Source organism: Marmota marmota, unplaced genomic scaffold (assembly GCF_001458135.2).
Source record: "Marmota marmota marmota unplaced genomic scaffold, marMar, whole genome shotgun sequence".
In the NCBI taxonomy this organism is placed as follows: Eukaryota; Metazoa; Chordata; class Mammalia; order Rodentia; family Sciuridae; genus Marmota; species Marmota marmota.
In genome coordinates this window covers 15,656,286-15,670,701 of record NW_026000005.1, presented here as the reverse complement: position 1 = coordinate 15,670,701, position 14,416 = coordinate 15,656,286, and the positions used below count along the sequence as shown (strand labels likewise).

Here is a 14,416-nt window from a genome sequence, read left to right as displayed (position 1 = left end):
GGAGCTATTATTCTTCCCATTTTACAACTAGAAAACTGAGGCACACAAAAATTAAGTAATTTTCCCAATGTCAGTTGGAACAGTTTTGAGGCAGGACACAAACCCAATAGCCTGGTTCCCACTAGTTCAACTCTAGAACCTGTGCTCTGAACTGCTAGCCTATCGGTTCCCTTCTAGATTCTAGAAATGGTGTGTGACTCGAAGGCAGATAGCCAAAGATACTGAAAAATCTTAGAATTAGGAGGGTACTTATTGACAGAAAAGCCCACAGAACTCCTATTTCTAATCTAATCTATAGTGACATTTTTCTAACCAGGCAAAAAGAACAAAGATTTTTTTTTTTATGTCCATTTTACTCATTGATGGCACTAAAGTCATTGTTGCCTGGGTGGCCATAAAAGTATGTGAACAAACAGGAATAAGTAAATATTTAGGAACATTAGATGGCATGTAGTGCATAATAGTCTGACAACAGGACATTTACTTACAGTGTCTTTTGGCTTTATTTAAACTTGATGGGGTGTGTCACATTATAGAACACATAAAACAGTAGGCTCATTCCAACAGAAAATGACTCAGAACCAAACAAATAAGTTTAAATTCACAAGGGTATCTTCTCAGTATGTGATTCAACAGCCTCTTTTAATATACTCAAACTTGGATTGGAAGTACAATTATACTAATGGGTAAGCAGTAGTTCAGTGAATCACAATTCAGAGGCAGAGAGACTAGAACATCATAGCTTGGAGAGCAAGTTAATGTTGATAAGACTTTTTGTATTGTTGTATTTACATAAAACAGAAAAAATGAAAGAGGGAAGTATCAGAGTTGAGAATGTGACTTTTTACAGAGATCTTTTTCTTATGCTTGACTGCCGTCTTCCATTTTGAATAGGAAAATTATTTGACCTTAGAATATTAGAAAACTAATATGGTGCAGAATCTCTAAAAAGGCTACACTCTGTGATGTCTCCTTAAAAATAAATTTCACTTATTTTATTTAATAAAGGAAAAGTAATTCTTATAATATTCCAATGGTAATTGTGAAAATTCTAAGGACAGGTAGTAAAAAAGAAAAAGCTAAGATAAACAATTATGGATAAATAGCACACAGTTGCTCTTTATTCTTATTATCAATTGGATATTACCTTCAAAAACCTACCACCCACCCCAATTATGTGGTTTTGGTATGTGATAAATATATATGGGGACTGTCTGTTACTGAAATATTTTTATTACATTTTTTATAGGTGATAGGCCTGGGTGTTATGTGATTTTTTTTTATGGAGGCACAGCTACTATTAGAAAATAGAAATTTTTAAATGCTTTTATAGGACCTAAGTGTAAGTCAAAATGCAAATAGAAATCAGCATCTGATTCTTTCAATGAAGTGGAAATAGACATTGCACTAGTTTTGGTCAAACGTTCATCATCTTTTTTGTTCTTTATGGTTTTTTTTTACATATTTAGTTGTAAAACAAGTATCTTGTGATTATAATAAAGTATTAATACACATAAATATCTCTTTTTACTAGCATAATTAAACTTATTAATAATTGCTTATTGTATAACTTAATAGGATCTTATAGTGGTAAGTGATGGGTAGGTAGAAACCTAAGTAAACATAATATTTAGAGTATAGAAACAAGGAAATGTAAAAATCTGAAGAAAAAAAAAGAAGTCTAAACACAATTTCCTTGGACTGGAAAAATAGGAATTTTCTAATATGCTATTCTCCTTCAGTGCACACACAGGCACACACACATATACATACATTCATTTATTCTGAGAATTTAAAGAGGTTTTCCAGAAAATATAGATTCATTTACACAGTGTCACTATAAACATAAAAAACAAAAATTGAGTTGAAATTCTCTTTCCTTGCTTCCAACGTGAATCACTAAAGTCTGTCTTTTCTCTATAACTCTTCCAACTGCTTAGAGAAGATGAGCTTATTTTCTTTGCCCTGCAGGTTCAAGGAGAAAACTATATGTCTACTTTTGGTGACCAGTAGGCCCCAGAGTTATTAGCAAATATATTTTGCAGCAAGTTTTTTCAAAGCAGACCAGATTCCCTCCTTCTCACCATTACTTGGCTACTGCACCAGCTTAAATGCTTTTCTCCCTCCATCTGCAGCATCGGATCCTTCTCCTTCACCCAGGCAGCTAAACCTAAAACTTATTTGCTTTCTCCAGATTCTGTTTTGCCTCTGAACACATCACATGCCTCTCTTTTTCCTCTCTTACAATCATTTTCTCTAAGAAATCCCTCACCATGTGTGTTATCATCACTTTAATAAATCTCGTGAAGGCTCACGGATAAAATTGCAGAATAGTGTTCATGCTTATGAAGATTTACCTTAGGATTTTTTCTTTGCAGGTATTCTTAGAACTGTATGAGGATTTTTGAGTTATAGTTTGGATTCTTCATAGTCTCGTTCAGCAGGTGCTGGTGCAAAATCATCAGATGAAGTAGTAAACGAGGTTGCTGGTGACATACTAGGTAAACTTCCAAACAACTTTGATGTTGAATCTGCAATGAGGAGGTACCCAACAACTTACACTCAAAGCATGAACACTGTACTTGTCCAAGAGATGGGGCGGTTCAATAAGTTGCTGAAGACCATAAGAGAATCATGCATTAATATTCAAAAAGCAATCAAGGTAAGATGAAACTCATAAAATCATTGAGTTAAACATAGTTTAAATCTAATAGCAACTATTTATGAGAACCAAGTACTGTGTGTGCACTGTTCTTGGTTCTTTGGATAAAAAAAAAATCATGATTTTTGAGGAACTTAACAGAATTCTGGTAGCAACAGTTAAATAGGTAGATAAGTATAGAGTGTGCTTCATAGCAGTAGCACACTGGATAAGATACACGCTAATAGAGACACAAAATGTTAAAGAATTTAAAAAGCCTCTGACCTTGCAAACTTCCATTTTAAAGAGATAAACAAACCAAAGATAAGTAAACACATTTATAATATTGGTAACTGATACATTCCATGGAAAAAATAAATAAAACAAGGTAAGGAAATAGAGAATAATGGCTGAGAAGCTTGTCAGTCAGACTGAATCAGACCCTTCTGAGAAGCTGATCCTTGGACAGAGGCCAAAATGATCTTAAAGGGGAAGCCAGGGGACTATTGAGGGAAAAGCATTTTAGAGAGAGTGTAAAAGTCAAGAGAAGAACAACCGTGTCATGGTCCAGGAGCATCAGAAAGAAGACTGGTGTGGCTAGTGAGCACGAGGGAGATGGCAGGACCAGATCATGATGGCATTGTCGGCATGCTTAGGATATTGAATTTTATTTTAAAATAAGAAGATAAAAGGAAGGCTTCAAAGGTTTTTAAGCAGTGAAGTTAATTGACCTATTTTACATTTTCAAAAGTTAATCTGGCCCCTGGAGAAAGTCATGTAGGGGACCAGGATTTGCACAGACAAATGCTCCTTACACAGTTGAAGTAGTCCATCTGAGCTGGCCTCTTGTAGTAGCATTAGAGGGAGAGAGATGTGGTCGCTTATATTATTATCGACTTAGGAGTCTTCTAGGGTGACTGAAAACTGGTATGGGAGGAGTGAGCAGAGAGGAGTCAAGGATCACTCCTTGTTTGGCCTAGGAAGTAGAGGCTTGGAGAAGGAACAGGTTTGAGGGAGAAAGTCAAGAATTGTTTTTCACTCAGATTAATTTTGAAATGCCTCATAGACTTAATGGAGAGGTAGAATTACTATTAGATACATGCTTTAGAGTTTAAGAGGGAAGTAAAGCCTGGAGATATATTTCAGAGTCTAATATACATTGATTTTTATTTAGAAACAAAATTTATAAATTATCTCAAATATTTTGGTAGTGCAGATGAGTCTAGGTTATTTTGAGGCATCAATTTCTCTCATCCATCCACCCAAACTATATGAACTACTTATAATTTTCTTTATATTTCCCTACTTTGGGAAAGAAAATGTTCAAATTTGAAAAACCGAACTTGAGATAATCTCTGCAACCAATGTATATGAAGCGTAAATGTATTTTGTGTTTAGATTTGGGTCCTATTCCCTAAATATCTTATACGATATAGTTTCTCTTTTGTATTTTATAATATTATATATATGATATATTTTCAAATAATCCAAGATCTAAAAGCATCCAAAATACTTCTGGTCCCAAGAATTTTAGATAAGGAACACTTAATAGAAGAAAGCTCATTATAATAGACACTATAGTCTAAGAGGTCTGAAGATAGTACCATGAAAACTTTATGCCTGAAAATTAAAGAGTGCAAATGAATGTATAAATTCTTGAGAAAGCATATGTTACCCAAATTATACAAGAAACAGAAAATCTGTAGTTGCCTCTGTATATAAAAAGGGAATGCTTAATTGAAAAACTCCTCCTTCATGTTGGAAACCTTCTTCTGATGTCTAATAAATTTGGGTTGTCCACTTTTAAATAAGAATGGGGCATTATCATGTTGAGGGGACACTATAAGAATACTGATGATTGCTGACTGTGGTCTGCACAGTAGAACAATCTGAGTTCTTCAGCAAAGAAACATTCAGCATCATTAAGTGTTTTTCCTCGACCCCCTTTTTCTTTCCTGAAGAGAAAGATTAGCTCATAGCATTTGGGGAGCTAAAAGGAATAAAGGCCATAGGAATCTCAGCGTTGTCTACCCATGCTTTCTCTTAACACCCTTGATTTCTGTATGATAACTCTGACCTCAACTGGACCTGGCATCTCCCACTCCAGGAATTTCTGTATTTTCCTTTCCAGGTTACATTTAAAGTCAGTGATGTGCAGTTAGGGGGGAAGAAGACCTAGGAATTTGTTTTATAAACCAGGTTTCAAAACTCTTCTCATTTAACAGCATCCTTCTTTCCTCGTTTTCAGAATTATGTAGGATTATTAATTCCCAAGGCTTGGGAACATTCCTCAATGTATATCTAACCTTTCAGGATAAGGTTTCTTGTGACTACTGAATCGGCTATCAGCAGTCCACATGCTTTCTCACTCCCAAAATTGTGTTCCCATCATCCCTTTCCCTGTTCCTTTCTGCACTTGTGGGCTCATGCCTTAAAAAAATAAACGTATTTAATATTGTTTCAGTGGAATTTTGAGAAGGCAACAAATGAAATATGTGTGTTTAGTCTATCAACAGTTACTGTAAAATCTCCATATGTTAGTTGAAATAATATTTTTATATAGGAAAAACAGAAATGATAATCATAACTGGACCAATTATAAGATCAAAATAGGCAGAAATTTTCAAGAAACTCAAAGTTTCAATATGTGGGCATCAGTGATTCAAAATAGAACAAGGTCAGCTAGACTTCACAATGGTATTCCAACTATTTTAACTTTTCAAACCATTTCATATAATTTTCCTAATTTAATATTTATCACTGTCCCTCTAAGAAGACAGAATGAAAATATATTACTTGTTCATTTATTAAAGAAATAAGTCAAAGTTAGACTGTGATTTTCCAGTAAAATTTTGTTAGAATAAAACTTAATATTTTTTAAGGACTAGTTCAAAGACTCCTGGATGTCCTTGTATAAGCAAAAACAAATATCTTCACTTTCTGTTAGCATAATTGTAAAGAAGGTATTTAAAAGAGGACTGGCTATTCATAATCTATACTATCATGTTAGCAAGGTTAAATGTATTTCAGGGGCTCGTAGTGATGTCTACAGATCTTGAAGAAGTGGTTAGGAGCATTTTGAATGTCAAAATTCCAGGAATGTGGATGGGTAAATCCTACCCAAGCCTTAAACCACTTGGCAGCTATGTGAACGACTTCCTTGCAAGACTAAAATTCTTGCAGGTAAGTTTATCCAAATTAACATACATTGTTATTTTTCTTCTGGCTTAATTTTCTTCATCACAATGCCCAACACATGAGTGTTATTCTCTAGTTTGCTGTGAGTGCCAGACACAAATGGCCACTATTTAATAATGTTTTATATGATGTATATACCTGTCACACTGAATAGTCACAATACTAGTACTAGAAGTGGAAGTTCTGACTTTAGAGTATGTATTCATGTTCAGTGAAGTTAATGGCATTTGAAAAGAGAAAAAAATCTGGCATGTTGACTTTCCCTTTAAATATTTAGCATTAAAATAGATGCTTATAGGGGCTGGGTTTGTAGCTCAGTGGTAAAGCACTTGCCTAGCATTCATGAGGCACTGGGTTCCATCCTCAGCACCACATAAAATTAAAAGTACCCTACACACACACACACACACACACACATACATATACATATATATACATGTGTGTATGTGTATGTGTGTGTGTGTGTGTGTGTGTATATATATATATATATATATATATATATATACACACACACACACACATGCTTATAGCAGAGCATCTTATAAAGCTAGACAAGTTATTAGTGAGGAGTTTGATTTCTTCCTTTCCTGGCAACCTTTTTGGTCATGAAATCACCACTTAGCTGGTTTAGCACAGGACAGCAATGACCTCAATGGCTGATAGGCTTCTTCCTATTCAACATTTCCAAGACAATCTCCAAATTACTGGCAATATCTGTGCTTACCGGTGCTCTCGTTAATAGTTTTGTTGTTGTTGTTGTTGTTGTTTAGTTGTAGATGGACACAATACCTTTATTTTGTTTATTTATTTTTTAATGTGGTTCTGAGGATTGAACCCTGTGTCCCACACATGCTAGACGAGCACTCTACCACTAAGCTACAACCCCAGCCCTTATTAATAGTTATATCCTTGAAATATCAGTTAATTTCCTAGGTATTGTATATGAGGCATCAAAAACTGTAAGGAAATTGCTTCAGGGATAAATGGATTTAATTCCCTTTTTTTTTTAATTTTTTTTTTTATTGGTTGTTCAAAACATTATAAAGCTATTGACATATCATATTTCATACAATAGATTCAAGTTGGTTATGAACTCCCAATTTTACCCCAAATACAGATTGCAGAATCACATCGGTTACACATCCACATTTTTACATAATGCCCTATTAGTAACTGTTGTATTCTGCTACCTTTCCTATCCTCTACTATCCCCCTTAATTCCCTTTTTCATAACACAGGCCCCATTTTCTATGAGTTGGATGCTAAGGAATTAAGATTGTTCTGGAAAGATGAGGCTCTGCTTTGGGCTCTTATAGGGAAAAGCTTTTCAAGTTGATTTGTTTCAGCTTGGCCTCTATAATTTATTATTTAAAGTAATTTTTCAGCCAGGTCAGAATTAGAATCTGTGATATTAATAATTAAGGAGTCTTGATATTTCTAAAGACCCTAAAGACCATAAGCTCTTACTACCCTGCTTGTTTCAGGAATTCTTTGTGCAATATCATGTGTTTCTGTATGTCAGATTTCATTATATTTTGGTGAAATAAGAGAGAAAACTTCCCCAGAATAGTATACTAGGTACTAATGACTCATTTTATTCTCATTAATCAGAGTAAAAATTTTTAAAGAATAAACCTCATGAGCAGACTATGGGAATCTCTCCTGTTCAACTAAGTTACATATTTTGTGCAACAGTGCATTTCAGATGTTCAGTGTGGTATGGGGATTTTCTGAAGGAACCTTTGGGCGTGTATAAAACAGACATTTATGTCTGCATTCTCACACATTGTAATTCCCAAGCTGTTGTGAGAGAGATGAAGTTGAAAGTCAGCATCAACACTGAACGCTACTTATTTTTGGCTTGTCATCCCTGAGTTCGTTTACTAGTTTAGATAAAGAAAGCAAAAATATTTGGGGACACATTTTAGTAAGCAAAGGTATTTTTTTTTAAAAAAAATTGAAGACTATCATTAGGACTCTGTGTTTTGATCCACCACAGCAATGGTATGAGGTTGGCCCTCCTGCAGTCTTCTGGCTTTCTGGCTTCTTCTTCACCCAAGCCTTCCTGACTGGTGCCCAGCAGAACTACGCCAGGAAATACACTATTCCCATTGATCTCCTTGGGTTTGACTATGAGGTGATGGAAGACAAAGACTATAAACATGGTCCTGAAGATGGTAAGTGGAGTAAGAGAATGAGTTTGCTTTTATCTTGGCACTGAACAGAGGTGTAATTTCTTGCTTACCTTCCTCAGCTATTAAAAATGTAAACAACATGTAGGTAACTTCACCTCAAAATGGTTGAGAAAAAATTTATGGAGAGAGGATATATGATAAAGTAAATGGGGCACAAATGCTAGCAATAGGTGAATCTGAAAAAAAAAAAGAGCATATGTCCCTATATTTTTTTCAAAATTGTGTAAGTTAGAAATTACTTTTAAAAATCATTAAATTAACAATACATGTGATAAACAGCCGTAACCTTATTTTGGCCTTGGGGAATCAAGATGATGCGGCATTGAAAAGGAGGAGGTTTTTCCTGATCCCTCAAAGAGTGTACTTTTGCAGAGTTCTAAAGTATGTAATCTTTCCTGTTATATAGAGCATTCCCAAACTTATAACTAATATGAGCATTTGTTTTATGATTTACAGATTGGTTGTGGGAAAATCTTTATTTTCCTTATCAATTGCTTTTCAACTTTGTGGTTACTCTGATGTTTTATTTCAAATTCAGTGGATAGAGTTTTAAACTATTTCAAACAAGTGTTTCTAAGAATGCTATGGATTTCTAAATTTTACCCAATTGGTGCTGTCTTTAAATGAAGGACATCTATTTCTAAATGACTGTTATATACTGCCTCAATTAATGTATCACAGTCAACTCTTCCTTATTCATCATTGAATTATGAATTCACTGGCTCACTTCCTTAGGTACCGGAGATATCAACAGGGAAATATTAGGATCTAGTCCCTCAACCAGTTTAAACTTTAGTGGGAGATACTGGCAAGTTTATATGCAGTCACAACAGAGTTTGATAATTATGTTACTGTGCCAAATGTTTTTACTTTATGTTGATTGTCACACCAAAGGGTTTGCAACACAAAGCCATCCTACTACTATTCCTCTGGGAAATTTGCCTTCCCACTCTCATATTCTCCTTTTTCCTTACCTCTACCCCATCTCACCTCATCCTTCATTGCAAAAATCAAAAGCTTTCAGGAGAGAGCATTCAGCACCACCAAATTCTTACTCTGTCAAAATCTGCACCCTGAGAATCCAGACACCAGTTCCTTGTACTTCTCCAGGTCTTTGCTTCTTTAATTGTGCCTTTTCTTTCCAGAATCAATATTATCCCGCTCAGGGCTGGAAAATCTGAAACAACACACAGCATGCTCTAAAATCTTGCTCATCTTAAATAAAAAAACAATTCCAATTGTCATTATATCCACACACCCCCACGGACTATTCTATAACTCTTCTCCCTTTTATTGCAGAATCTCTCAAAGTAATTATATTGGCAAGCTGTCTCCAGGTTCTCACCTCCTAATTTCTGTGTGCTTTTCATCCTCTCTGATCAACCAATGCTGTACTTTTCACAGCTACTGATGACTTCCATGTTGACAAACATAGCAAATTCCCTTTTGTCTTCATCTTAGCCTCAGCAGTTTTCACCAGTTGCCAACTTTGTCTTTATAGAGACATTCTTCTTCCTTTGCTTCTAGTATATCACCTTATACTGATTTTTCCTATTGGCCACATTCATACTTCTTTGGTGGCTTATGCTCCTCTAAATACTGGAGTTTCTGATCATTCAGTCCTGGAATTATTTCTTTTTTCTAGTTGCATCCTCTCTCCCCCGAGTGACTTTATTCTGTTCTGAATCTTTAACCATCTCCTTGTTAATGTCCCCAGTGTGCAATCTACATCTTTTCTCTGTCATCCAGACAGCTATATCCAACTGCTACACTAACATGTCCACTTTAGTGTCTCCTGGATATGTAAAAACTTACAATTAATTTTAATAAATGCCGTTGCCATAGAGTCAAAACTTTATTCTTCTGCTCCCTTATAGCTCTCACATCAGATGCAGTTGCTCACCTACAGTCTTACTGCCACCACCATTTTTTATCTAGACCCCTACGTAAGCCTATTATCTCCCTGCTACTGTCATTACCTCTTTATAATCCTTAACTTACACAGAAGCCCTGGAAGTTTTTGAAAGATGTAAACATGCAGATCATGTCAGCTTTAGCTTACATTGAAAAATCAGACAACTAAATAAGTCCATAATGATATTTTCCCAGATTTCTTACCACAACTATAAGACCAGGCACATTCTGGCTGCTCTCCACCTACATGACTTCACGGGTACAAGCTCATCATGTGCCATTACTTAATTCACACTGACCTTCACAGTCAACAGACTACCTCAAAATTTGTTCCCTTTGGGATCTTTGAATGCCCTGTTCCTAAGCCCAGACTCATCATGGTGACCACTTCTCAACTTTGGGTTCTCTCCTTTAAAAATTACAGGTCATCAGAAAATAACCTTCATGAAAATTCAATCTATTAAGGCCTCCACTCCCCTTGTTATCCTTTTTAACTACTCTGCTTATTAACTTCACAGCATTAGTCACACTCTGCAATCGTATTACCTGTTTCCTTCTTTCTGGTCTCAATTCCTATGACAGCACCAATACTGAGAACCATAACCTTATTTGCCTTCAACCTTCTTTATTCAGTGCCTATCAGTGTCTGGCACATAATAAGCCCTCAAATGCTGTTGTAGAAATTCCAAATTCATGTTGCATGGAATCTAACCCAACCTTTAAACCACCTTTTATTTCATCTTTGATACTTAATCTAAACAGTTTTATTATAGGTACACATTTAAGAAAAATAGACATGGGGGAAAGGGGTCTTTAAGATACACATTATCTTGTAACTAATCATTTTCTTCCCAGCCACAGATCTAGCCTACCATTAACCTATTTGTACAGAATCCCTTTATTTTTAATATATTCAGAATGGGCATAGTGCTAAATAATTAAAGAAAGTTTAAAAACCTTCTTCTTCTGCCGGGTTTTTTTTAAAAAACTTATTGCTTCCTTAATTATATAAGCTTTTAAAAATTCATTTTCTATACAGCTTATTATATAACACACTGTAAAAGATACTGATGGATGGAGGATTAGATGAACACTAGATAGGGCAAAGGGGTGAGAGGGGAAGGGAGGACTGTTAACCTAGCTTCGCCTGCATAATATTCACTTGTAGGAATTTTAGATTGAGAGCTCAATCAATATAAAAAAATTGATAGAGTGTTACATAACATTTCTTTTATATTTAGGTGTTTTCATTCATGGATTATTTCTGGATGGAGCTTCCTGGAATAGAAAGATCAAGAAACTTGCAGAATCACATCCAAAAATTCTTTATGATACAATGCCTGTGGTTAGTATTTCCTAATGATATATATACATGTACAGCCAATTCTTGTTATTTGGGATAATAATGCTCTATAAGTTTCTGCCAACATTGGATTAGCAAATTCATAAACCCAGGGGAAATATGGGTTGAGATTTTGCAGTTTCAATTTTGTTAATTGATTGACAAATAATCCTGTTTTGTTTCTGTTTAAAGCTATCTTATTTTACATATATTTCTGAATCAGTAACATAAGCTCATGGGCAACAGCACATAACTCATTCCTGAAGAAAGCTCATGGTATCCTTTCTGCATCACACAGCCTACATGCACTTAACTAACATCAGACTGCACTGCAGCGTGCACTGGGGAGTCACTTTAAACAATGAAATTTAAAAAAAAAAAACACAGGAAAAGGTAAACAAGATGTACTAAATAAACTGTGAAAAGGACACTTACTTATAGTTATTAAAGCTGAAACAGAAAGCACATCTTCCCCTAGCTCAGCCTTAGCTGAGAAAACACCCATCAGATATGGATGACTCAGATCTCTAATGCTCTACCAAGGTATTCCAATGACCAATGACTATTGTCTAGTCCAATGAACTTCTGTTCCTCCTGCCCGTTATTGTGTGTTGGCATCCACATATGAGAGAGAACATTTGGCCTTTGGATTTGAGGGATTGGCTTATTTTACTTAGCATGATACTCTCCAGATCCATCCATTTACCAGCAAATGCCATAATTGCATTCTTTTTTAAAAAATATTTCATTGTGTATATATACCACATTTTCTTAATCCATTCATCTGTTGAAGAGCATCTAGGTTCCATACCTTAGCTATTGTTTATTTAGCTGCTATAAACATTGAAGTGGTTGCTTCACTATAATATGATGATTTTAAATCCTTTGTGTATATACTGAGTAATGGGATAATTGGGTCAAATGTTGGTTCCATTCCAAGTTTTCTGAAGAATCTCCATACTGCTTTACAGAGTGGTTGCACCAGTTTGCATTCCCACTAGCAATGTACGAGTGTACCTTTCTCCCACATCCTTGCCAGCATTTATTGTTGTTTGTATTCTTGATAGTTGCCATTCTGAGTGATATGGAATCTCAGTATAGTTTTAATTTGCATTTCTATAATTGCTAGAGATGTTGAACATTTTTTTCACATATTTGTTGACTATTTGTATTTCTTCTTCTGTGAAGTGCCTGTTCAGTTCTTTGCCCATTTATTGACTGCTTTATTTGTTTTTTTGGTCTTAAGCTTTATATATATATGATGGGGAATGCATTACAATATAATGCATATATATATGATAGGGAATGCATTACAATTCTTATTACCCATATAGAGCACAATTTTTCATGTCTCTGGTTGTATACAAAGTATATTCACACCAATTCGTGTTTTCATACATGTACTTTGGATAATAATGTCCTTCACATTCCACCATAATTTCTAATCCCATTCTTCCTCCCTTCCCCTCTAAACCCTCTGACCTATCTAGAGTTCGTCTATTCTTCCCATGCTCCCTCTCCCTATCCCACTATGAATCAGCCTCCTTATATCAGAGAAAATATTCAGCATTTGGTTATTTGGGATTGGCTAACTTCACTTAGCATTGTCTTCTCTAACTCCATCCATTTACCTGCAAATGCCATGATTTTATTCTCTTTTATTGCTGAGTAATATTCCATTGTGTATACATACTACATTTTCTTTATCCATCCATCTATTGATGGGTATCTAGGTTGGTTCCACAGTTTGGCCATTGTACATTGTGCTTCTATAAACATTGATGTGGCTGTGTCCCTGTAGTATGCTATTTTTAAGTCCTTTGGGTATAGACCGAGGAGAGAGATAGCTGGATCAAATGGGGGTCCCATTACCAATTTCCCAAGAAATCTCCATACTGCTTTCCATATTGGCTGCACCAATTTGCAGTTCCACCAGCAGTGTATGAGTGTGCCTTTTTTCCCACATCCTCGCCAACACTTTTGTTGTTTATCTTCATAATAGCTAACATTCTGACTAGAGTGAAATGAAATCTTAGAGTGATTTTGATTGGCATTTCTCTAATTGCTAGTGATGAACATTTTTTCATATATTTTTGGATTGATTATATATCATCTTCTGAGAAGTGTCTGTTCAGGTCCTTGACCCATTTATTGATTGGGTTATTTATTTATTTATTTATTTGGTGCTTAGCTTTTTGAGTTCTTTATATACCCTAGAGGTTAGTGCTCTGTGTGATGTGTGAGGGGTAAAGATTTGGCCCAAGATATAGGCTCTCTTTTCACCTCACAGATTGTTTCTTTTGCTGAGAAGAAACTTTTTAGTTGAGTCCAACCCATTTATTGATTCTTGATTTTAATTCTTGTGCCAAAGGAGTCTTATTAAGGAACTTGGGGCCTAAGCCCACATGATGGAGATTAGGGCCTATTTTTTCTTCTATTAGACGCAGGGTCTCTGGTTTTATTCCTAAATCCTTAATCCATTTTGAATTGGGTTTTGTGCATGATGAGAGATAGGGATTTAATTTCATTTGTTGCAGATGGATTTCCAATTTTCCCAGCACCATTTGTTGAAGAGGCTATCTTTTCTCCAATGCATGTTTTTGGCACCTTTGTCTAATATAGATAATTGTAATTTTGTGGGTTAGTCTCTATGTCCTCTATTCTGTACTATTGGTCTACCAGTCTGTTTTGGTGTCAATACCACGCTGTTTTTTTTACTATTGCTCTATAATATAGTTCAAGGTCCAGTATAGTGATACCACCTGCTTCACTCTTCCTGCTAAGAATTGCTTTAGCTATTCTGGGTCTCTTATTTTTCTAGATGAATTTCATGATTGCTTTTTCTATTTCTATGAGGAATGTCATTGGGATTTTGATCAGAATTGCATTAAATCTGTATAGTGCTTTTGGAAGTATGGTCATTTTGATAATATTAATTCTGCCTATCCAAGAGCAAGGTAGCTCTTTCCAGCTTCTAAGGTCTTCTTTGACTTCTTTCTTTAGGGTTCTGTAATTTTCATTATATAGATTTTTCACCTCTTTCATTAAGTTGATTCCCAAGTATTTTATTTATTTATTTATTTATTTATTTATTTATTTATTTATTTATTGGCTGTTGTAAATGAG

At 35.1% G+C, this 14,416-nt stretch overlaps 1 protein-coding gene across 5 annotated transcripts in view; it reads left to right on the top strand.

Moving 5' to 3' along the window:
• Dnah7 (dynein axonemal heavy chain 7) overlaps window positions 1-14,416 on the top strand; it is a 304,117-nt gene that overhangs the window by 282,370 nt on the left and 7,331 nt on the right. For all 5 annotated transcript variants that reach the window (XM_048808207.1, XM_048808205.1, XM_048808204.1 and 2 more), the window contains 4 exons: window positions 2,432-2,662; window positions 5,672-5,824; window positions 7,839-8,016; window positions 11,190-11,293. In XM_048808207.1, coding sequence (XP_048664164.1) covers window positions 2,432-2,662; window positions 5,672-5,824; window positions 7,839-8,016; window positions 11,190-11,293 — 666 coding nt within the window. The remainder of the gene's footprint in view (window positions 1-2,431; window positions 2,663-5,671; window positions 5,825-7,838; window positions 8,017-11,189; window positions 11,294-14,416) is intronic.